General features: G+C 37.0%; 1 protein-coding gene across 1 annotated transcript; it reads left to right on the top strand.

Moving 5' to 3' along the window:
* The first annotated feature begins 20,352 nt into the window (after positions 1-20,352).
* Positions 20,353-24,511, top strand: Slitrk1 (SLIT and NTRK like family member 1). The gene is made up of 2 exons (XM_075949565.1): positions 20,353-20,751; positions 21,199-24,511. Exon 2 carries the CDS (start codon positions 21,252-21,254, stop codon positions 23,340-23,342), a length of 2,091 nt encoding a protein of 696 aa, XP_075805680.1. The 5' UTR covers positions 20,353-20,751; positions 21,199-21,251; the 3' UTR covers positions 23,343-24,511.
* The last annotated feature ends 866 nt before the right edge of the window (positions 24,512-25,377 follow it).

The following is a 25,377-nucleotide window of genomic DNA, read 5'->3' as shown; positions in this document are numbered from 1 at the left end:
CCAATCTTATTCCATTTCTTGCATCTTTCTCTTGTTATTCAGTCTCCTGACAAGTGGTTACTGTTAGAGCAACAAGGTCATTTATCCAAAGTGCTCATCTCTACTAGGAAGGAGCATACGTATGGAAATTTATACTCATTTAAAAATACTACATCAAAAAACAGCTGACATAAAACCACTTAATGACTACATATCATAAATAGTATCTTTGTTACTATTATGAGTATATATATGTGTGTGTGTGTATAATGTGTATATATACATTATTAACATAGAGAATAAAAATTTAGAAATTATAATAAAAGGTAATACCAGTAAGTTAGAAAGGATGTCAGAACTCCTGAAAATTTACACTTGATCTTATAAAAGAGTCCAGAAGAGATGGTCCAGTGAGTAACTGAACATCCTGGTAAGCCACAGACCTGAGTTTGATTCTTGGGACTCTTGTGGCAGAAGGTGGAAGTAACTCGGACGAAGTATTCTCTGATCTCTATGCACACTGTGGCATGTGCAGGCCGGCGAACACACACACTTTAAATAAATAGACTAACTTTAAAAACTTTTGAGTCTTTTTTACAGGCTTTTAGACAGGCTCCCTACTTGCTTTTGAACTCCAACATGATTTCAACTTCATCTTGAAAATTGTAGTTTTCGATGAAAAACAAAACTTTGGAAAGTCTACCAAAGCTTCTAGGTGTAAAACTGGGCTTAGCTTAGCCACATTCACATATTCATTTTAAGAATTTAATGCAAAGTCAAAAAAGTAAAATAGTGTAATATTTTGAAAACTAAACTATACTGATATAAAATTTTAACTTTTTGGTAGTCATCATCGTTCTGTAACTTCATCCATACAGCAGATGCGATCAGTGTCAAAGTGTGGTACTATACACATACAAGCCTGACAGAAGGAATTTCAGAACACGTGTTGGGTTGCATAGCATATTTTACGGTAGCCTGGGATACATAGTGAGATTCATCTCAGCAAAATAACTGAACTGTATATCTTTAATTTTTATTAACAATACAGAGTGATTAAAATTTATTTTGATATTATTTGAGACATAAATGATTACATTGTGCTTGACGTATTTTTCGTTTTTCAAAACAATCTTTTTATATTTTGCATACCAATCCCATTTCCCCCTCCCTAATTTCCTCTTGCTCCCTCCACCTTCTCCCTACCCCACCACCCCATCCACTCCTAAGTGAGTGTGTGGCCTCCCATGGACTGACTGTCAACAAAGTCTGTCACATCACTTTTAGTCAGTTTGGAGTCAGCTAGTTCCCACTTACTCAGGTCAGCTGTTTCTATGAGTATCACCATCATGGTCTTGACCCCTTTTGTTCATATTACTGATTTTTTCTCTTTTCGACTGGACCCTGGAACTCAGGCCAGTACTGTGAAACTCTGCATCTGCTTCTATCAGCTACCAAAAGAAGGTTCTATGATGATTATTAAGAAATTATCAATCTGATTACATATTTTCCACATCAAGCATCATATATCAGCTTTTTAACACTAATTATAATATGGATGAATTTAAATTTTGTATCTGAATACTTGTGACTCACTCATTTTTATTATTTAGTGATACTTTATTTTACTTTTTAAATTTTTTTACATTTATTTACAAAACGAAAAATATTTTACATCTATCATATAACATATTATCTTGAAATATATCATGTAATTAGCAATTTTGTCTAATTAACATTATTTGTTATTTTACACATGTCAGAATCTACATAGTGATTTTTAAGAATGTAACACATTGTTCTTAACTATGATGAAACTTCTATTAGTACAACACTTTAATTTCTTTTTTCCCAAATGTTGAAATTTCTTCTCAAATGTTGAAATTTTGTGTACTTAGAAATCTATTGAAAGATCTCCTAAAAGCTAAAGTATCACTGGAAAAATATTTTTCTAAAAATACTAATAGGGGCCTACATTAAAATATAGCACACCTTCAGTTAACCGTTATTGAAGACCCTGGCATGTGTTTTACCTACTTGTATCTGTGACATAGTTCAAATTTACTCTCAGTCACTGTATAGTTCTATGAGCTTTATTAGTTCCATGAAGTTTTTAAAAGTAGATTGATATTTACATCACAGAAATACAAACATAAATACAGTGATGTGGGGTTCCCTTCTGTACAATGTGAATATGCTTTATTATCATTGCTTAATAATCAGCTTCTTGGGGCCCATTACATTGCAGAATAGGGCAAGGTGGGAATTGCAAGCAGATAGAGGAGGAAAAAGTAGGTGGAGTCAGTGAGAAGTCCTGTAGACACTGCAGGAGATAGTTTCTGGACGCTAGATGAATCGTTACCAGTAGGCCACAACGATGTGGCAATACCCAGATTAAAAGAAATAGGTTAATTTAAGATGTACTATGCTAGAGTCGTTGATCAAACGGTGTTGCAATCAATATAGGTTCAGTGTGGTTATTTCAGGTCTGGGCAGCAGGGAAATGAACAAACAGCCCACGACTACAATTCAGGACATTACAGAAAAAGTGTGAAGTAGATATCATCCATGCTGATTTCTAGAAAATCAAAATGATAAGTATGGATTAAAGGAAAAAGTAAAATATAAATTCATAGCTAATTTCAAAATGATACTTTACAAATTTTATGAGCATAGTGAAGAGAAATTCAGACCAAACCTAAAACCTAATTGTGGCACATCTATATATATATATATATGAAAGTCAACAATTAAAAATTCATACTTATGTCTAGTGCTTTTAAACATGTAGCTTTCCTAAGGAAGGTTTAGATTTAAAGTATGACCTATTGTTACTTATTAACTCTCTATAAGTGACTACACGCTAACTTTGTCGGTTCATTCACAGACTGTAAAAATACTCTCGTGTTACTATTTATCAACGAAGGTAGTATTTTGAAAGAATGGTGTATTTGTTTGAGGACAAGACGTGAGTTGTGATAACTAGTAATATATAAGAACTATATATATATATATATATATATATATATATATATATATATATATATATATTAATTTTGCTATCCTTACTGGCAGAGTGTAGAATGGAAAATGTAACAGTAATTCTATGATTTTGACAAGCTGTGAGTAGTTTTACAAATACGGAATATAACTTCCACATAAGCATATTCAGTAAAATAGTAAAAATATTATTTTCTATTTTGTTGCAGACACTGTAGTTCTCAAGGGTAATCATGTAAACACAATGACACGTCCCTCAGGACCTTATGCTCTGTATATTGGGTCCAGACAATATTTTCCAGTTCTTCTCAAAAATGTGTTTAGACTTTACTGATATTTTGTTATTTTATTGTATGTATCTCCCATAAACTACCTCAAATCCCTTTTGGAACCAAACAAGCTATTAATTAATTGCTTAATTCTATGCAGCTGCACTCTGCCAGTCCCTCTGCCAGATCTGGGAAATACTAAGATAAACACAATGCAATCCCATTTTCCAAGAGATTGAAAATTCAGCCAGTGTGGTTCCCATTTTCAAGGCATGTTAAAATGTAGCATCTCTTCCACATTATCATTTTTGATACAGACACATGGGAAATTTTAAAAAATGCATTCGAAGTATGTTTACTCTTCCAGGCACTGAACTGCAACAATTTTTTTTTTCAGTAATGATTCCAGTAGGAAGGCGTAGCTAATGTGTAACAACTCTAAAGGGAAGAAATGCATTTCCTGGGAGAATAGGGAGACTTTTGGAGGGGCTGTCTTTAATTCTCAACTGTGTTGATGGATTTTAAATTGTAAAGCAAATTCCTCCATCAGGATCTATATCTGACAGTCAGATATTTGTATAACTAATGAACTCATTCAAAATGCAAAATTATGGACCTCGAATAGAACAGAATGACTAGAAAACACAATTAGTGAGCAGGGTTAAGTTTGTCCGCGTTAAGAGAAGGTTCATATGTATTTAGAATGTTGAATCATTATACATAAAAATAATATAAATATGTAACTGGAAAACAATTTAATGACTGTTTACTAAATAATAATTATATGGGTTTTTGTGTAAGTATTGAGTAATTATTCATTCTATATTCTCTTAAAAGAGTGTTAATAATATTTACTTATCCTATTGCTATCTGTTGTTGGCCATTTACATGTTGATAACTTGAAAAAATCAGCTGCAATACAAGACTATTTACCATTCTGTAGTTACATAATTTCTTTCCAGCTCCCTATTTAAAGAGGTCCTCCTTCCGCTGTTCTGTGGAGAAGAATAAAGCAGAGATCTAGAGAGGTGGTACCAGCACAGCTTACTGATTTTGTTGATCATAAACTCAAATCCTGAGGGAGAAGGCCAGTATAGACTGAGCAGAGATGCAGAGTTTGCACTCTGAAGCAGAATGAACACCCAGGAGTCTGGGGAGGTGAGATCAGTAGCTGTAACAAGAAGATACTATGGCGTGGAGTTCCTGTCTAAGAAGGAGAATTATTATTCTATGAACTGGCACATCAGTGAATGAGGATGCAATTGAGTGTGGCTGGTCTCTATGAAGGGATGCCATCAGAGATAAGTGTGTTTCTGTGGATGAGTTGTGAGCCTAGTAAGAGCCAAAGTACTTACAGGCAACTTCTGTAACATCACAGGGCTCAAAGAGCACAAAAAAGTTAAAGACTTGCTTAGCATTTACAAATCTAAATTTTTAAAAATTGTTCTAATTGTAAATAATGATTAATATTTGAATTCAGAGGGTTGATGTACACTCTGAAATGAGTAAATCCCCTTTTTCCCCAACAGTGAAATAATACATGACTATGAGTATAGAAAGGACTATAGGAACAATGGAGCGCTGGTACTGATACACCACAAATCAGTAATAAATTCATTTTACTTCTTGGTAGTTTTTTTCCTGATAATATTCCAAGTTAAGAATAGAAGTGGGAAAATTGACAACATTCTTTCATGCTAGTGGTGATTTCATTTTATAACAGAACTGAATGTTTGATGCATTGTCTCCAGTAGACTGTTAGTGTGATTAATATTTTCCAATTCTTTAAGGATTCTAATATATTCACTCATTTTTGTCTTTCAAGTTTCAGGTAAACTACTGGGCAGCAAAAATATTATACTTTTAATATAATAACTACTATAATATATAACTGATAAATAAAATACTTGGTTAGTTTTCTGCTGCCCTTATAAAACAAGATGACTAAGGCAACCTTCAGACATTTTATTGGGGCTTATGGTTCTACAGAGTCCATCTTGGTTGGGAAACCTGGCATCAAGTTGCAGGTATGACTGCAGGAACAAGAAACTAAGAGTTTACATCTTCTACATAACAAGGAGGTAGAGAAAAGGAATTGGAAGTATAATAAGACTATATCATCTCCAAGCTGCCCAAGCCTGGCCAGTGACATATTTTGTCTAGCACAGTTGTACCTCCTAAGCCTCCCAAACTGTGCCACCAAATGAGAAACAAAGATTCAAATACTTAAACCTATGATGGGACCATTTGTATTCAAACTTCTACACATATATTACATAACTTAATAGGAATCAATCAGTATTAAATTTTGGAATATAAACCATTTATATAAATGTGAAATATACTTAGAAAATGTATATTAAAGGATTGGTGTAATTACAGTTAAGTCTTATATAAGTTATGTGTATAAAATTTTAGATGCAATGTTGACTGTTTATAAATAATAGTGTTCAAAATTTTTAAATTAAAGAAAACAAATGATTTTTCTGTAAAGATTCAGTGTTCAAAGAACAAGATTTGCTTCAAGTCCTATTTTATATACTCACATTTCTTGGACACAAAAACTGAACATTTTGCTCTTAATTAAATTATGTTGTACAATCAAATTAGCTTTAAAAACACAGATTGTGAACTGATAGAAAATCACCTACATGTTATATATTATTCACTACACTGTGATTCACCAGAGATCTTTCCTCATTTTTAATTTTTATATGAAATTAATGATTTACTCTATATTTATTTTATAAAATCTTTCTGATTTTTCTGAAAAGAAACAAATATCTTTTCAAATTTTTATTAGCCTTTACTAATTCAGTTCTATCTTATGAGTCTTATTTTCTTTGATCTGACTCTCAATATACACCTAAAAGAATCTTTAATAGATGTGTAAATAAAAATGTAAGTGACTTGTTCAAATCATAATATTCATATATTTATTTAAATATATATCATTAGGGGCTGGAAAAATGGCTCCGCTCTTAAGAGAGCTTACTATGCATCCAGAGGGCTCAATTTCAGTTCTAAATATCTGATAACAGTAAATATTTCCAGCTCCAGGGGATCAAATGTGGCACTCTGGTCTCTGCAATCAACTGAACACATGTTCACAGTCACAGACATATATACACATACTCATAAATACATTTTATAGTCTTCAAGAAAATGTCACTAAGAAATTGTAACACACTAGGCTGAGGATATTCATAAGTGGGTTTGTCATATAAAATATGATCTTCACAGAAGACTCCATTTTCAGCTGTCAATCTCAGTGACCACTTTCTGTTGTCATTAAATTAATAATGTCTTATTAAGAAGACATTTATCAAGCAACATTCTAAACAGTTGCTCATCTGAGAGGGCAGTAGAACAAAGACTTTGTCACAGGTCGGTTTATTTTTATTTTTGATTTTACTTAAAATAAGTCAAATTCTATCTTTTCTTTTTCTTAAGAAAAGATGTTTCTTTCAGCATAGTATTAAGATAGCAATGTCAATAGATTTTGATTGACAGATTTGCAAATGCTTAAGCCCTGAAAACTGAAGTATAATTTGTAGAAGCAAGATGCTGAATTTGGTTGATTTCTTTAAGACATCCCACTGGGACTTGACATTTGATTCTGATTTTTCAAGACCACCTCTGAGACAAAATGCCGTCAGCTATCTACTAATGCTAGAGACATATTTCCTGTGACAGCAATGATGACTTCACCAAATGCAGGAGACATGTTTCATGTGACAGTAGTGACTATTTCATTAAGGTAGGACACAAGGAATAGTATGAATTATGAATATGTGAATAATCTACAGTATATTCTTATGAATAAACCATGTAATCTCAGAGAAGGAAGTATCAGTCATGGGAGCAGCTATTGGTTTAGAATTTGCAGAATATTAGGCAATATAATGATATGTTCCTTTCAAAGTGTCAGAGCACATACACAGATGAAGAGTGCATCTTTCAAACAAAGTTTTTGTGTGTGATGGGTTAGAAAAAATGTCTAAATGAGCTTCTGAGGTCAGAGCTGATAACTTGTGTAAAAAATCTCACTAGAAAATTATATACTTATTCATTTACATTTTGAAGACATATAATTACTTTAAGTAGAAGCAACCTGTTGCTAAAAAAAGACAAAATTTGGCTGATGAAAAACCTGCAAATATAGTATTATTAATAGTTCCTCAAAATTATTCTATTTTTAAAGTTTATTCATAACATCTTTAATAGAATAATTACATTTTTGAAAATATTAATATGTATACTTATTTTAGATATAAGAAAAATAAATAAACAACAGGAGTAAGAAAGATAGAAAATATATCTTTTAATTTATATTAATATGTTTATTTTCAGAAAATGTAACAAATATTTTGCAATTAATAGAAGTTTGAGAAAAATCAAATGATTATAAGAGCATTAAATATTAGTGTGAATTTCTGGGAAACAGAGCCAACCACCAAGCAAAGCTGTTTTCTTTTGGAGAAAAGAAAGTTTATTATACAAAGAGGTCATGTGCCCATCATGATATAATAGTGCCTGCATCATGCATCTGGTTCAACAGCCTTTTATTACTGGGGACAGCATAAGCAAACAAACAAGGAGTACATGTACCAAGGTCTGCAAGTGGTTGTAAATGACTTTGACAGGCATAAAGTCTGTTAACGGAAATTTTCCCATTTTTCTCAGTGCCTCATGATCCTGTAGATACTAATGTGTGACACATAGTTCAACAGAACTTTTTAAGCACTGAGGGATTTCCTTTGCTTCATCATCTTACAGTTTGGGAATTTCTACAGCATATATTAAAATATTTTCTCAATTAAATGGTATAGTTGACGTGTGAATAATTATTGACTGTGTCCCTGCTTTCATTTCTGATGTACACTTAATTTTAAAAATGAATGTGACACCCTTGACGGTGTGTAGAAGCCAGTTACCACGAAGAGTACCTTTAGTCAGATTCCGTGCTCATAGACAAAACAAATTAGTGAAAATTATCAAATTTAAACACATTCACTTAAGTTCAACTAGACTGAAATAATAGGAAGTCAATCATTAATATCACAACCTTTAACTTTTTGTTTAAGAATTTTATACATGCATAAAAATTATTATTATATATATATAATATGTTTTGATTAAATTTACCTCCTGATCCCTTCCGACTGTTTATTCTTTTGTTCACTTTCCTCTTTTTCATCCCCTTTCCCTCCTTACTTCTCAGATCTGAGTCTACTCATACTGCTTGTATGCTGTGTAGTAATTTTCTGTAAAATAAAAAATCCATTTTGGAAGAAAGTTTGTTAAGACACAGGATGTTTGAAAGGGAAGGAAAAAAATACAGTCTTTCATTGAACTCACAGAGATCCACCTGTCTCTGCCTCCTGAGTGCTGAGATTAAAGGCATGTGCCACTACTGCCTGACTCTTTATTTTCTTTACATATAATATGAATATATTTAATAACTATTTAAGAATTTTGAAGAATATTTCATAGGTGAATTACCTTCATGGCAAAAAAAAATAAGGAATTCTATTTATACTTGTTTGGATGAAAGTGTCACCCTAGCCCTTGGCACCCATCCTAAGATCAGGAATGGAACAGAAAGCTCCATTTCAAGCCACCTCCCCCTGGGAGTTGCCTTCCTCCGTACTCCACCTATAGGAAAGCCTGCCACGTGCTGAACCCTCCCCAGGGAGGGTCAGGACCACTCCCACAGGCTATATAGGCTGCAGTCCAGAAAAGGAGCACATGGTCTTTGGGTTTTGTGTGGTCTCCCCCTCTCTCTCTTTCTTGCCATGCTTTTTCGGCTACCTGGGAGTGCTGCACTAAACGTGGGCATCTTTTATTCGGTCTAATTTGGTCTGATTGGGATTATTAGCTTTGGCAGAGAGGCTCGTTTTAGGATTATTTCTAATATATAGAGGTCTCCACTGGGGGTCTATTTTTCCCAGTTATGTGTTGGAAAACACCCTTCTTGCATGTTTTCTACCAGGCTAACATGAGCTCCGACTCAGTAAGTTTCCCTTTTGGATTACATGCCCATAGGGCTACAGGACCCATTCACGTTTATCTTTGTCAATTTTCAGGCTTTCCATTGAAGTTGCGGCCTCATCAAAAGTCTGACTCACATGGCTAAGCCAGGCTTGGCTGACATGAGATCTGGATGTTTTGAGACATCTGCCACTCATTTCTCATGCTCCCCCGTTTTGACTCAAGAGTTGTCCCAGTGGACACACTGTGATAGACTTGAGTCCCAATAGGCATGGGCTTCTAAATGGGTCCTTGAGATTCAACCTGGTTACTCAAACGCCCTTGGGTGGCCTTTTACAAAAGTCCTTTTAAATTGGACTATCTAACATCTAACATAATATAAACAAGGCCCCAAAAGCCCATAGTTTCTGCCATGTGCTCCCGCCCTGCTTCCTTGCCACTCCCCCCCCTTGGCTATTTGCTCTTTGTCTCACTCTGGGCCCCTTCCCTCTTCCCCCTCACCCCTCTAACTGTTTGCTGTGCTTCCCTGGCTTCTACCAACAACCTGTGTTGGGATTTTAAATTGGTCAGCTTTCATAGGTTTCTAAATGTCTTTTATTTGCCTGTCTGTTAGGATAAGTGACCACAGTATATCTGTGTAAGAATGTGGATTTATGTTTCTGTATGCTTGTGTGCTCGTTTTAAGATAACTCCAGATTAAAACAGTTCTGGAAAAATTCAAACACATGGTTAACTGCAATTTTGACCCCACTGCAATCTTGGGTAAGAGTGTTCATGTGTGCTAGTATGCTTTGAATTATTAAAATATCCCTTTTTAATCTCCTTACAGTTACTAGCATTGATAAACAGTAACTAGTTGGATAAAATACATGTCTGAATTTAGCTTATATGCCCAGTTTAAACAACAAGTAATGGTACCCAATTCTCAAGTGCCTTTACAGATTTTAGGGTATGGCATTTAACAAAAGAGCTTCTAACACAGAGACATAGCAGCTCCCACAACACCATTTAGATCCTCCAAGAAGATACATGGTTGCAAAAGACCTTCTACCTCTAGGCTTGCCTTTGGGTTTGGCAAAGCCACAGACACAGCAAAAAGCAGCCTTTCAGTTCTTCAGATTTTTGGATGCCACCTTGGAAATCAATCTTCTCATCCTGCCAGGACAGATTACATCTACCCCCCTCATAGGAAAATCTTTGGGCCTCTTGTATTCAGCAGCTAATGGCAAGCACTGCTTCAAGGCTGATGTTTTCCAAGCACTAAGGAGAGATTTGGTTTTGCCTGTGTAGCTAAACAGCTGTCTCATTTTTGCTCATTTATCCTCTTAGATTTGTCTAATATCATTTGATGACTTAATTTACTGATAACTTATTAATTCATCCATGGCATTTGATGACATAAGGTACTGTTAACTTATTAGTTCATCTATGGCATTCAATGACTTAAGGTACTAATAGCTTATTACTTCATTTGTTAAGTTTCCGCTAAAAATACAAACAAGTATGCCTCTTTCACAGGCTTCATAGTTTAGGATTAACAAGTTTTAGTTGTATCTTAAAAATCCAAAGTTTCCAACTGGCTTTAACTGTTTGTCTAATGGCATTTGATAACTTAAGGTACTGATAGTTCATTACTTTGTATGTTAAGTTTCATGCTAAAATACAGAGACTTGTGCCTCTTTAACAGGCTTCATAGTCCAGACTAACAGGTTTCAGGTATATCTTATTTATTCAGAGTTCCCAATTCCCTTTAATTCTTTTTTAAAATGTGCATAACTTTTAACCTAAAGCAATAGCCTTTTGCTATAAAATCTGTTCGAGTTCTCTTACAGATATCTACAGGTTCTTGGAAAAAAAGTACTACTGTTGTATCAAAAATCAGGTCTGGCAAAATAAATAAATAAACAAACAACAGTCTTCAGTGCCTATTTTAACCCTAGCCAATTTCAAACATATTTTACAGGTCACTCCTGCTGTCTAGGCCAAGACCAACTTACAAAGCACTCTCCAGACAATGCACCAGCTCCTGGGATTTCACCACTGGTACTGACCCTCCTGAAACAAGGACACCTACCAACTAAAGTCTGGTTTTATTTGCTACTGTGTCCCAATTATACACCTGAGCCTCACCTGTACAATCAGGGTACTCCTTTGTCCCATTTTTTCTGGTGGTTAATGAGTTCCCATGGCTAGCCCCATTCCTAGGGCCAATGATAACAAAATTCTATAGGTTTCATTAACACTCTCATAGGAACTCTTTCCAAAAAATGACCATAATCTTTGATTTTGCATTCTGATCTTTGTTCACACTAATATTTTGAAATGATAAAACTGTGTTTTGATAAGTAGCTCCAGTAGTCACTTTTTTGTATAAGTCTTTCACAAGGTAACATTAGACATATAATTTGTAGAGTTTGGTAGCATGATAGGCCCTTTAACCTGAGAAGTAGTTCCTACAGGTCATATTTCTACAATGGTCTACTTACTTACCAAATTACCTTCTGTGCTATACCAGTGTGATGTTATACTGCACTAAATATTGTGGTGGAAATAAGTTAACTCAGTGGTTTTTCTCATAATACTAATTCCAAAATCTAAAATTTTGCCATAAATTACCTTGAAGAATACCCCACTGCAAAAGCTATTTTGAACATTTTGATCAGGATGATAGAAAATAAATTCTCGGATTTTTTGTGCATACTTTTAAAATAGAAAATGAACATTACAAAAAATGGTCAAACATTATGATGTTTGCACTATAATGGAATTCAAAGAGCCTTGAGTATTTTACAGATTTCTATTAAACAGATTTATAACAGAAATGGACTGCTTAAATTCAAATTCTATATTTTGCTCTTTTTTTGTCCCCTTGCTGTCTAAACCCCCATTATCTTAATTAACTTTTTAAGCTAACAGAATAAATGATGAATTTCTTATGATATTGTCACACATGCTTCGTTCTTATTCACCTTCTTGACCCCTGGCTGATGCTTCCTCAGGTCTTCACTTGCTAGTCTCCTTCCTCTCTCAGTACCACATTTATGTTTTAGCTCTTAGCATTTCATGGATCTCTGTTTTGTACCACCTTTTCTTCATAACTTAAGATCTTTTCTTCACCATCTCATAATTTTTCTTTATGCAGCAATCAATTTCCTTTCTTTTTATAAAAAAAATCTTATTGAATTTTAAATATACGTAGCTCAATAACCCAAAAGTAAGCTTAGTTCTTATCAGTTACTGATATCCAAGCCACACCTACATCCTGTATAAAGATGTGTAAGGCATCCATATCCAAGGATGTCCCAGAATGTTATAGAATTAGAAATGATCTGAGTCTGTGAACAGAAAATCCAGTGCTTCTATTCTGTTTAAAATGTGCCTTGATTATTCTGCCTAGTACATTTTTTGTGTGATAATCATTCTTGTAACATAGACCTGAGATATGAAACATTGCTCGATTATTTAATATATAATATAACAACTACCTTGTAGTATTTATATCAGATTATGTATTTAAAATTGTGCATTATGTGCATTTACCACTAGGAAGTTAACCTAGGGAGAAGTTAGAAACAGACCATTCTTTTCTTATGTTAGTTCTAACTTAATCAAGCAGAAGAGGCATTTTTGGAAAGGAGTCTAGGGAGTGCACAGGATTTCATGAAATGCCAAAGAAATAGATTTGGTGTGTGGCACAAAATATGGTTCTATAATCTGAATTTACTGAAAGCACACTGTAGCCAAGGACAGTTGAAAGTAGTACTCTTGTTTTGATAAAGGATAGAACAGATTATGATAACACCAGTAACACACACACACACACACACACACACACACTTCATCACACCTTTGCTTCACTGGACACCTCATATTGTTGCCACCATATATGGCCACCAGATTATCTGCTTCATTTTTGATTTCCAATTTCCAAATCCAAACTCTCAAATCTATTTATCTTACCAAGTTATATGATCTGCCTTAGACACTGTGAGATCTAGGCAATGAATATTTTATGTTTTTAGCTTTTACTATCATAATACAGTTTGCTTCCAAATGAGAATTACAAGAGTGGAAACTGACTAGTCCTTGAATTGGAGGAAACTCACCCATAGAAAACATATGCATCAAATTATCATTCCTGGTTGTTACACTAATTTTACAGGGTGTTTTCCATTTCAGGAATACTGTATTATTTGATACATTTCCAAAAGTTTCCATAAGTATAAGAACTGATGTTTTCAAGTAAGCAGAAATTAATTTCTTTTCTACTTCAATAAACTACATTTAATGAATTCTTACTTGAATATTCAAAATATATGTGTATTCCCATTTTTATGATACAATATAAAAATTAATCATGAATATAAAATATTTGAGTAGAGATATATAATGATGTTTAACAATTTCTGATCATACTATGTTCAGATTTAATGATCATAGAGTCATGTCTAATAAATGCATTTTTTTCTTGGCTTACATAATATTCTAATTTTGTAAACATATTTCTCAAAAATAAAGTATATATTTAATGACAAAGGGTAGAAATACGCTCTCCTTATTGTGTTTTATAATTTCTACTTCTTTTTTTTTTTTTTACTAAAAACAAACATACAGTTCATTTAGCTATGCAATAAGAAGACTGTATGTAAGCAGTGCACTGTTGGCATGGATGAATGATGCCAGGAAGCAACCATCATCTTTCTCCTATACCACCTTTGTGTCACTCTCAGTCTTTTATTTTATTTTGTTTTGTTTTATTTTATTACTTTTAAAAAATATCAACCCAAATTCCCACTCCCTACCGCAGTGAACTGAATAGAAAATAGTTTAAGTGATAATACCTAGTATTCTCAGATGCTTAGTGAAATAGCAAAAATAATATCAACTACTTCTAATGAAGTACAAAGTGTTTAAAAACACAAATAAAATAATTCATCAAATTTTGCCAAATCTATTAATTTTTACTCATTAACTAACAATTTTACTTCTAACATTCGGTAATAAGAAAGTAAAGAAAAGGGCTTTGTAGCTTTAGTTATGAGAGTATAATTTTAGAATGAATTATATATCAAACCCCACAAAATTATTTAGATCAAGTAGTTTATGTTCTTCAAAGGAAGTCAGCTTATAAGTTACTATAATAAAGTTCATCAATACTGATTCTTTAACAGATAAATATGCAAATGAAATGTTTTAATGTTTATGTGTACTTTACAACCAGAAATCTCTGGTTACTTCAATTTTCTTTTCAGATTCGGTGTTTTTTTATTTATTCTTATTTTTGTTTTTTTTGTTGTTATTCATACATGTTGTATTTTTCTTAGTGTATGTATGCATATGTGAGTATGTATGCATGTGTGTATATGTGTGTATGTGAGTGTGTGAGTGTGCATGTTTATGTGTGGTGTGTGTTGAGTGTATATGCATGTGTGTGTATGTGAGTGTGTATATATGAGTGTGTATTCATGTGAGTACCTTGTATGTAGGATCAGGAGACAGCTTACACTTGTACAAGTTAGTTCATTCTTCTCTACCCAGGGATTGAACTTTGAACTCACATCCTCAGTTTGTAGGAAAGGTGTTTGCACATACCATCTATTCTTCCCAAGCATTGCAAATTTAGTTTATTAACTTTGTCTTCTAAAGTTATGTAACATTATCAATTGCTATCACCCACATTAAAATGAACTACAAAATGTGGACAAATCCTATACACTAAACACTTTAGAGTATAAGCACATTTAATTATTTCTGTATCTCCTGACTTACAATTATTATCATAAAAATTGATGAAAATTTTCTAATTTGTGAAATAGAGGGAAAATAACAGGTTAAACTCAGGACCAAAGTGGTTACTACACTCAGTGTTTAATTCCCACCCAACAGAATATGATGATACTGTAACACACATTCAAAATCTAGCTCTGAAGCATCTAGAGGAGGCAGTAGACACTGAATCTTCTCTCAGAATAAAAGCAGCTTAATCCTCTCCCCTGTGATTTAGTCTTTTGTTGTTGGAGGCGAATTTTTTTATTTAGTCCTCCTTCCTCAACTTCTGGAGTGCTAAGATTATAAGGGGACTCCACTACTAATGACTATTAAAATAATTTTAAATTGCATTGAGTAACCTCAGTAAAAAAGAAGTAAATTACTGACTAAAAAGGTCTTGTGAGCCCTCCTGGCTAGATTCTATGTAGGCAATTTGGAAAGGACTTAATACCTGTCTTATCCATTTGTAGACTACACATGCTATGTGATTGACCAAACACACAAGAATTTCCCACTGGCGCAGTAGGCGCTGGACTGTTTTGAAGATAACAATTTTGTGATTAGACTGACAGCCATGTAAGTAGAAGGAAACACATACCTGGTACTATAAACCAGATCCAATGACTGCACAAGAAAGACATGGACCAAAGGAGGAAATATAGGGCCATTCTTTCACTAAGTGTACAAGTTCTCAAATGACTTTTTTTATTGTTGTTTTTTGAGCCTGTCCTGGAACTAGCTCTGTAGACCAGGCTGGTCTCGAACTCACAGAGATCTGCCTGCATCTGCCTCCCGAGTGCGGGGATTAAAGGCGTGCACCACCACTGCCCGGCTGTCAAATGACTTTCTAAACATATTTATATACACAGTCTCAGTCTAGGACAGAGAAACACTTGTTTGTTTATGTTTTTTCTCTTCTAGAAATTGATGGTTAATTCAGAGATCCTTATGAGTGCTGAAAATAAATGTCACTCTGGTATTCAGCCCATTATACCATACATCCCAGAGAAAATCCCAGAAGGCACATGAAGAATGTATAAATGGGGTTGATATGACTCAGAGTACTGGCTTATCTGTCAGAGGACCTTAGTTTAAAGTCACGGAATCCACATGGCTTCTAAAAAGTATCTGAAATTCCAGTTCCAGGGACCCAATTTTCTCTGTGAAACTCCTTTCCCATTGTGTGCACATAATGCTTGCTTGTACACAAAGGGAAAAGAGTCATGCATATAAAATAAAAATAAAATCTCCCCAAAATGATAAAGGAAATGTAACAGTTGAAGGGTGGGTGTGGAAGAAATGCCATAGGACACTGTCATCAAATATGGCATGGTAATAATAATCATGAAAACATAGCAGCACTGGATAGCTCCACAAATTGGACCCTTAAACATTTCCTTACATATAAACGTGTTCATAAAGCTGTATTTTATCTGGGGAGCTAATGGCTGATTTCAGGAGGAGGTATAGCATTTCCGTCAGTGAATTAGCCGTGAGAAGACCTGCAGGAAAGAGGAGAGTCAGAAAAAAAAGGAAAAATAATATCTAGATTACCATTTATTTTTCCATATTTTTATTATTAAGAACAATTAGAAATCATGAAGTCAGCTATCAGAGAAGAACAGCCAGCCACTCGTTCCTACCACTACTAAATTCTCAGACCAAAGGAACAGCCCTGTTCCTATGAATCTTCAGACTGAATGGTCAATCCTGTCTCTGGGAATCCTCAGACTGAATGCCTTGAGCTCTTGCTTCCTTTTTCCTTACATTCCTTTCTCTGCCCAGGCCTATCTCTTCCTCTCTCCACCTACCTAGTACTGTGCTTAAAGGCTTGCTACTCCCAAGTACTAGAATTAAAGGTGTGAGCCACCACAGCTTGGGTCTGTTTTTCTTTTAAACTGGATTAGTCTAGTGTAGCCCAGGGTGGCCTTGAACTCACAGAGATCCACCTGCCTCTGCCTCCCAACAGCTGTGATTAAAGGTGTGTGCCACCACTGCCTGGCCTCTACGGCTAACTAGTGGCTTGTTCCACACTCTGATCTACAGCAAGCTTTATTTGTTATAGCACAAACAGATTATCACCACAATAAACACAATACGTTGTATAGAAGTATGAAATTATTTTTTAAAAAGAAATAAACATAAAGATAACAAGTAAATAAATAAATCCCAAAGGCATTTGGACTGTTTGATGACACATAAAATTTCAGTTGTATGCTTTTAATGCCCATCAAGAAATTTATTGTGAGCTGAGCAGGTTGGAACTAGATAACCCCAGCTTTTGATTTCCTGAAGCCGAAGGAACACTAGCTTGTAACCTGCTTGTTCTACACAAAGACTTTTAATACACCATGGAAAGAGAAAAATGAAAAAAAAAAAAAGAAAAGTAAGCTCATTGTTATACATGAATAGTTAGCATTTTGATATATAAGGCGATTTTCTATTACTTTTCTTCTTCTTTTATTTATTTATTTTGGGCATGATGATAACATGCCTTTAATTCATCTCTTAGGAGGAAGAGTCAGGAAGATTTCTGAGTTCAAGGGAAGCTTTGTCTACAGAACCAGTTTCAGGATCACCAGGGCTATACAGAAAAACCCTGTCTTGAAATACTAACTAAATTAATTAATATCTATTAGCAAAAGTTAAGAATTTTTGTATATAATTTAATTTTAACAAAAACACTTTTGTTTTTCTATCCTTCATTTTATTCTGAATATCTCTTATAGGTAGTATAATCTTCATGCTATTCTTATTAAATTTAATTTTCATATGTTACACTGGTCATTGCCACACTGCCTTTTTGGAGTATAAGGTAATAAACTATTTGAAGATGGTATTTCATAATATATCTAAGTCAGAAATTCTGATAGCTATCTGTCTACTATGACTCTAGTTTGAGGAGGATCAGCCAAAATGTAAAGGGAGAGTAGTCAATGCGAAAGCTTAAATCTTAGTATAATTGTCAATAATGGTAAATTAACTAAATTATGTTTATTTTAATGAAATTCAATTTGTTCTTTGGGTCTCTTCCCATAAAGAACTTGTTGGCATGTAAAAATTAAATCCCACCCCAAGGTGAGGGTGTGGTTTTTGTGTGACTGCAAGGAACACATCAGCCAGTGTGTTTGGGGCTTTGGGATTTTGGTTTGCTGTGATTTTTTTTTTCTTCAGTGGCTTGCCCATTCCTGTCAACATCAAACTGCATCTAAAGTACCTTAGGACTTGATCATGGCTTCAGGGAGGAAGATATTTTAGCTCTAGGTGCAGTTGTTTATATTGAAACAGAAATGGTTTTGTTCCACTTAATCTCTCTAGTATAGAGTTCTCAGTTGCATAGCTTTCCCTTACTGAAACTGTCTGCGAGGAGACTGCTTCCTCTGCCTGCACATAGGAATCAGTTAACTTAAAAGGAGAAATGAGAAGCTGCAAAAAATGTACCCCCTTTGCACACATACACATACTGGCGCATGTAAGAGTTAAATGCTCATCTCTATCCTTCCTCCAACCAAATTTTACTAAGAGCACAACAATTTTCATATATATGATGCATGGATTTCTTCCCAGTTACCTAATCAGCTCTGAGATCCATAAATAAGTAAGTGAATGAATAAGCAAATTAATAAATAAATAAATCCTTCAAGCACCTGTATACTTTCTCTAACCTTGAAAGTATCTCTAATACCAGTTTTGCTTGCAAATTTTCATTCCTCAGTTTTCCCAAAATACAGTCTTGCATGCACATTTGATTTTATGCAAATTATTAACAGGCCTGTACAGTTGATAAGCTTGAAAAGACATAATTGAAGGGAAAAGTATTGTTAAGTAAGTCATCACTGCTTAGCTACAGAATGGACAGTTGCCCACACCTTTAATGTTTGATCCCAACACTGAGGAGGCAGAAACAGAGACAGGTGGTGGATCTCTGAGCTCTAGGCTAACCTTGTCTACAGTGAGAGTTTCAGGACTGCCAGAGCTACAAAGAGGAAACCTTGTGTCCTCTTGTGGGAAGGAGGAGGCAGGGAGAATCAAAGAATTCATCTGCTTATTTTTTTAAAGTTCTATAAATTCAAAAACCTAAAAACATGCACAATATTCTTCCTATTTTGAAAAGTATGCCACCACTGTTAAAAGTCAGTTTCACTGACTTCCAAGAAAAAGCAAAATCTCAATATTAGTTCTTAAGTACACTGTTTTTTGTTTTTTGGGTTTTTTTTTTTTTTTTTTGAGTTCTAGGTCTGAGTAAAGTGCTTCTCCTCTGCCTGGGGATACTGTCAGCATTGTTCTCCTTAGCCTCATTGACCCAGGGTGAGCTGAGAAGGAGGTACAACTACCCTGACTACAGAGCAGGACTTCTACTTTCTCCTGGCAGGACACAACTTGTTACTTACTTGTATGTATATTAAATTCCTCACATCTGGGATGGAAACTTTGTAAGGTGTGTGTGTGTGTGTACATGTGCGTGTCTGACAGCATGCATGTGTGGTGGCTGAGTGCCCGCATACCACAGAGTTTTTAAGAGCCTTCGTAACCTGGGAATTTCCCTCATCTCCTTCCCTCATTTTCTGAATGTCACTGAAAGCTTTGTGGTCTGAAATCAAAGACTGTAAGCAGGCATTGTGCTTTCATTCTGCAGATTTAAATAACGCTCTAGCAATACCACCAGAAAAACCTAACTCCCTAGGACCAAATTGACAGAATTCTGCAACAACTTTAAAATGGAAAAGTATATGCCTCAATTATATACCTGGAAACAAATATTCTCTACCAAATTGTGATATTATGTAATATATATATACACATATATATGTATATATATATATGCACATACATTCCGAATAGCCACTTTCTATGTACAAAAATAAAATAAGAGGTTCCAAAGGCATCAAACAGTATAAAACGCTGTACCGCAGAGAAGGCAGAAACGCATTTAAAGCACCGATGAAAATGGCGTGCAATATAATTACCTCAAATTGCTGTTCGCTTGACACCCTGACACTAATTTTATTCAAGCCATTGGGAAATAAATGTTTTAAAAGCCGTGCTTTCGGAACGCTGGAACTTGCGGGGGTTGTGAGGTCTTTAAGGAAAGGAAAGGGTAAAGTTTCTAGCAAGCAAAAAAGAATTAAATAATCAATTTAAAATAAGCTTCTATGTAGATCGACAGCCTTTAATACCCACGTTTTTAACGCTTGCCCTATACGTGGATTTTTTTTTTTCTTTCAGCATTCCCTCACCAGATGGATTTTTGCTACTGCAGATCAGCAGAGGGTGTCAGATCTTTCAGAGTGCACCAGGCTGGAACCAGCAGAGCTTCTTAGCAACTCCCCCCCTCCTCCCCTTTCTCGCGCTCTCTTCCTCCCTCAGACAACTCGCTCCCCCTCTGTCCTCCCCCCTCCACGTAATTCCGAAAGAGCAGAAGAAAGAGAAGGAGAACAAGCAAAGAAGAGCGAGTAAGCACCGGTCGGAGAACAGAAAAAAAAAAAAAGGAGGACTGAAGACGGCCAAAGGGGATAAAAAGGATCAGGATGGACATCCACAAAACGCAGCGATTGCGGAAATTTTCCAGCGCCATTGGCTGGGCAGTGTGAGTCTTTCGGTCGGGCGTGATTTCAGCACCGGGGGCTCTGGACAGCACCTCGGGGGTACTTCTGAGCAACCCACAATCAAGACAGGAACTCCTCCAGCTGCCTGGACCTCTGAAGCTGCCGAAAGCTCTGCTTTGTATCAGAAAGGCAAGGTCAGTCCGACGCACAGCCATCACAGGCAGTGCGCCTGTACTACGCTGCAAACCTGCTTGTTTCTAACATGCACTTGCTTCTAATTGCTAGCATTGTTCCCTTCCTGGTTAGTGAGGACGTCTAAACATGATTCTGTAAGGGTGCGTTTCCTTTTAATTTTACAGGTATATATTTTACTTATTTTTAAAGGGTTGAGGGGGGAGTAGTTTGCTTTCTCTCTTTTTCTCTCTTCCCCTACTTTCCACCCCCCACCCTTTTCTGCTTGCTTTGCACTCTGTGCTTGGATAGTTTGTGGATATAATTATTGACTGGCGTCTGGGCTATTGCAGTACGGGGGGGTTAGGGAGGAAGGAATCCACCCCCACCCCCCCAACCCCTTTTTTCTCTTTCTCTGGGATCGGACATTGGAGCACTAAATGAACTTGAATTGTGTCTGTGGCGAGCAGGATGGTGGCTGTTACTTTGTGATGAGATCTGGGATGAATTGCTCGCTTTAAAAATGCTGCTTTGGATTCTGTTGCTGGAGACGTCTCTTTGTTTTGCCGCTGGAAACGTTACAGGGGACGTTTGTAAAGAGAAGATCTGTTCTTGCAATGAGATAGAAGGGGACTTACACGTAGACTGTGAAAAAAAGGGCTTTACAAGTCTGCAGCGCTTCACCGCCCCGACTTCCCAGTTTTACCATTTATTTCTGCATGGCAATTCCCTCACTCGACTTTTCCCTAATGAGTTCGCTAACTTTTATAATGCGGTTAGTTTGCATATGGAAAACAATGGCTTGCATGAAATCGTTCCGGGGGCTTTTCTGGGGCTGCAGCTGGTGAAACGGCTGCATATCAACAACAACAAGATCAAGTCTTTTCGAAAGCAGACTTTTTTGGGGCTGGATGATCTGGAATACCTCCAGGCTGATTTTAATTTATTACGGGATATAGACCCGGGGGCCTTCCAGGACTTGAACAAGTTGGAAGTCCTCATTTTAAACGACAATCTCATCAGCACTCTACCTGCCAATGTATTCCAGTATGTGCCCATCACCCACCTCGACCTCCGCGGAAACAGGCTGAAAACATTGCCCTATGAGGAGGTTTTGGAGCAGATCCCTGGCATTGCTGAGATCTTGCTCGAGGATAACCCTTGGGACTGCACCTGTGATCTGCTTTCCCTGAAAGAATGGCTAGAAAATATTCCCAAAAATGCCCTAATCGGCCGAGTGGTCTGCGAAGCCCCCACCAGGCTTCAGGGTAAAGACCTCAATGAAACCACGGAACAGGACTTGTGTCCTTTGAAAAATCGAGTGGATTCTAGTCTCCCGGCTCCTCCTGCCCAGGAAGAGACCTTCGCTCCTGGCCCCCTGCCAACTCCTTTCAAGACAAATGGGCAAGACGAGCATGCCACCCCAGGGTCTGTTCCAAATGGAGGTACAAAGATCCCGGGCAACTGGCAGCTCAAAATCAAACCCACACCACCGATAGCAACTGGGGGCGACAGAAACAAACCCCCAGGCCAAGGCTTGCCCTGCCCCGGGGGCTGCAGCTGTGACCACATCCCAGGTTCAGGCTTAAAGATGAACTGTAACAACCGGAACGTGAGCAGCTTGGCTGATTTGAAGCCTAAGCTCTCCAATGTTCAAGAGCTTTTCCTCCGAGATAACAAGATCCACAGCATCCGAAAATCTCACTTTGTGGATTACAAGAACCTCATTCTGTTGGATCTGGGCAACAACAACATCGCGAACATAGAGAACAACACTTTCAAGAACCTTTTGGACCTCAGGTGGCTGTACATGGATAGTAACTACCTGGACACGCTGTCCCGGGAGAAATTTGCTGGGCTGCAGAACCTGGAGTATCTGAACGTGGAGTACAACGCGATTCAGCTCATTCTCCCTGGTACTTTTAATGCCATGCCCAAGCTGAGGATTCTTATTCTTAACAACAACTTGCTGAGGTCCCTACCCGTGGACGTTTTTGCTGGGGTTTCCCTGTCTAAGCTCAGCCTGCACAACAATTACTTCATGTACCTCCCAGTGGCAGGGGTGCTTGACCAGTTAACCTCTATCATCCAGATAGATCTGCATGGCAACCCCTGGGAGTGCTCCTGCACCATTGTGCCTTTCAAGCAATGGGCAGAACGTCTGGGCTCCGAGGTGCTGATGAGCGACCTCAAGTGTGAGACGCCGGTGAACTTCTTTAGGAAGGATTTCATGCTGCTCTCCAATGACGAGATCTGCCCCCAGCTGTACGCGAGGATCTCGCCCACGTTAACTTCGCACAGTAAAAACAGCACTGGGTTGGCGGAGACCGGGACGCACTCCAACTCCTACCTAGACACCAGCAGGGTGTCCATCTCCGTGTTGGTCCCGGGACTGCTCCTGGTGTTCGTCACCTCCGCCTTCACCGTGGTGGGCATGCTCGTGTTTATCCTGAGGAACCGAAAGCGGTCCAAGAGAAGGGATGCCAATTCCTCAGCGTCCGAAATTAATTCCCTACAGACAGTCTGTGACTCTTCCTACTGGCACAATGGGCCTTACAATGCAGACGGGTCCCATAGGGTGTATGATTGCGGCTCTCACTCACTCTCAGACTAAGCTCTACACCCTAAAGGGGGAGAAGTGCAGGAGGCAATATACACTCTGCCGCCAGCATCTCGTGGGAGCAGGAGAACATTGACCCAGATCTGGCGTGTCACAAGCTTCGACGGACATAAGTAAATAAATAACTATGAACTCACTCCACTAAGAGGCTCTAGCCCCTAAGCTTCCCTCTGAAAACAAAGAGCAGGCTGTGGAGCTGGGAGTGCAGCTAACTCGCTCTTTGCGCCTTTTGACTAAAAGCATGGGGCCTGCCAGAAGAATCGAGCGCCCTCGCTCTGGGCCAAAGGTCCCTTGGGGCTGGCTGCAGTGGCTCTATACATATATACATATATCACATCTATATAGAGAGATAGATATCTATTTTTCCCCTGTGGAGAGCCCGAAGATGGCTCCCTGTTGCTTATGCAGGGAGGGGCAGTTGCACGAAGGCATGAATGTATTGTAAATAAATAACTTTGACTCCTGACAAGAACAAAAAACAAAAGAAGTGCTGCATGGCTCGCATGGAATCCCGATGCTCCAGGGACTCTGACCCCCAATCCCAACGCCCCACTGAGACTGGAGACGGCGTCACAGCACCCATCCTCTTACCTGATAAGTCCCATCGTATCAAACTTTCTATAAACAAATTACAGTATAATCAGAAAGTGCCATTTCGCCATTATTTGTGATTGGTAGGCAGTTCAGAGAGTATGTTTACTGTGAAAAAAAATGTAAAGGTTTTATTTAAGACATTTGCATGGCTAGTCATCAGTCCATTTTATGAGTTAACAATGTATTTTGTTGAGCAAAGTTTTTAAGGGTTGTCTTGGATTATCTTATTTTGACGGTGATGTTTGTTTTTATTTTAGTTTCTGAGGGGGAATATTTTTCTATACATATCCAATAATGCCTTCCATCTGAATGTAAAATAAGTACCCATGATTTCTATTATAGTAACAGTGTAATTATTTAAGAAAAAAGATTCTGGGGCAGTTAAGCATGACCAATTAATGTCATTCTAGTGCTTAGGCTGCGATCCTATGGTAGCAATTGTGTGCTGGTATAAATCTTACTTATAAAGTAGGAACAAAGAACCGAGGAAGCACGTGAAACTTACTAATTCTATTCGAGGATTTTATAATGGCATATTTTTTCAGTATTAAAGTGAAAATGTTTTCAAATCTGGGTCCTTACATTTTTCCAGTTTTCTATGTGGATTTATGGTTGAAGGGATGGGGGAGGGGGACGGTTGGGGTGGCTCCTTTTCTGGGTACCATAAAGGGTCTCATTATAATCACCTTAATGTTTAAATATTCACTAGCTCTCCTCCTCACAGTCCCTCACATCCTCTTCGACTTTACTGCTTTTACACTGTCCATAAAGTATGGTTTTACCCTAACAACCTCCCTCCCTTCCCCCTCTCCTAATGCGTCAGTGAATGCCTTTATTAATACTGGAAATCCCTCACTGTTGATTTTGTTGTTCCTGCCCACACTGCAGATATATTGGAGATGTTAGTATAGATTTGATTTAATTGACTCTGTCTAGATAGGTCTCATTAAACAGAGAGGGATTTCATTGGTCAGCACTCCGCCATGAAAGACAGCCCTAATGACTGCTGGTTGAAATGCTGCTGGCATTTTGAATTCCACATCTGCTGAAAACGGGAAAACTAATTAGTGGCCACCCACCCTCCCCGCCCCAGCAACTACATATTGAAAATGGTTGAAGTACTCATCTTTATGGAAATCAATCATTATCCTAAAGAAGTGTTTCACTCTTATCATTCCAGTTTTGGCTATGGCCCAGTAATTTTCAAGGGAAAGAAGCAAACTATTGGAATTTTACTGACCAATGTAATTCTGGTCTGAGGCAGATGCCAGAGCAAATTCTAAGCAAGTCCATTTTATCAGTAGTTAGGGTACAAACCACACATATTGATGGGATCTGCATTCCACCACATACACACTCTTGAGAAGTATGGCAAAGATAGCAGAGCACACACTGAAATCACAGGATTCAAAGTTAGCTGCGTGAAAGCCCCCCA

This window comes from Microtus pennsylvanicus, chromosome 15 (genome assembly GCF_037038515.1).
Source record: "Microtus pennsylvanicus isolate mMicPen1 chromosome 15, mMicPen1.hap1, whole genome shotgun sequence".
In the NCBI taxonomy this organism is placed as follows: Eukaryota; Metazoa; Chordata; class Mammalia; order Rodentia; family Cricetidae; genus Microtus; species Microtus pennsylvanicus.
This window is presented reverse-complemented; position numbering and strand designations above follow the sequence as displayed.

Excerpts from the sequence above, each read along its gene's own strand:
- Slitrk1 (XM_075949565.1), top strand. The coding sequence starts at position 21,252 with ATGCTGCTTTGGATTCTGTTGCTGGAGACGTCTCTTTGTTTTGCCGCT.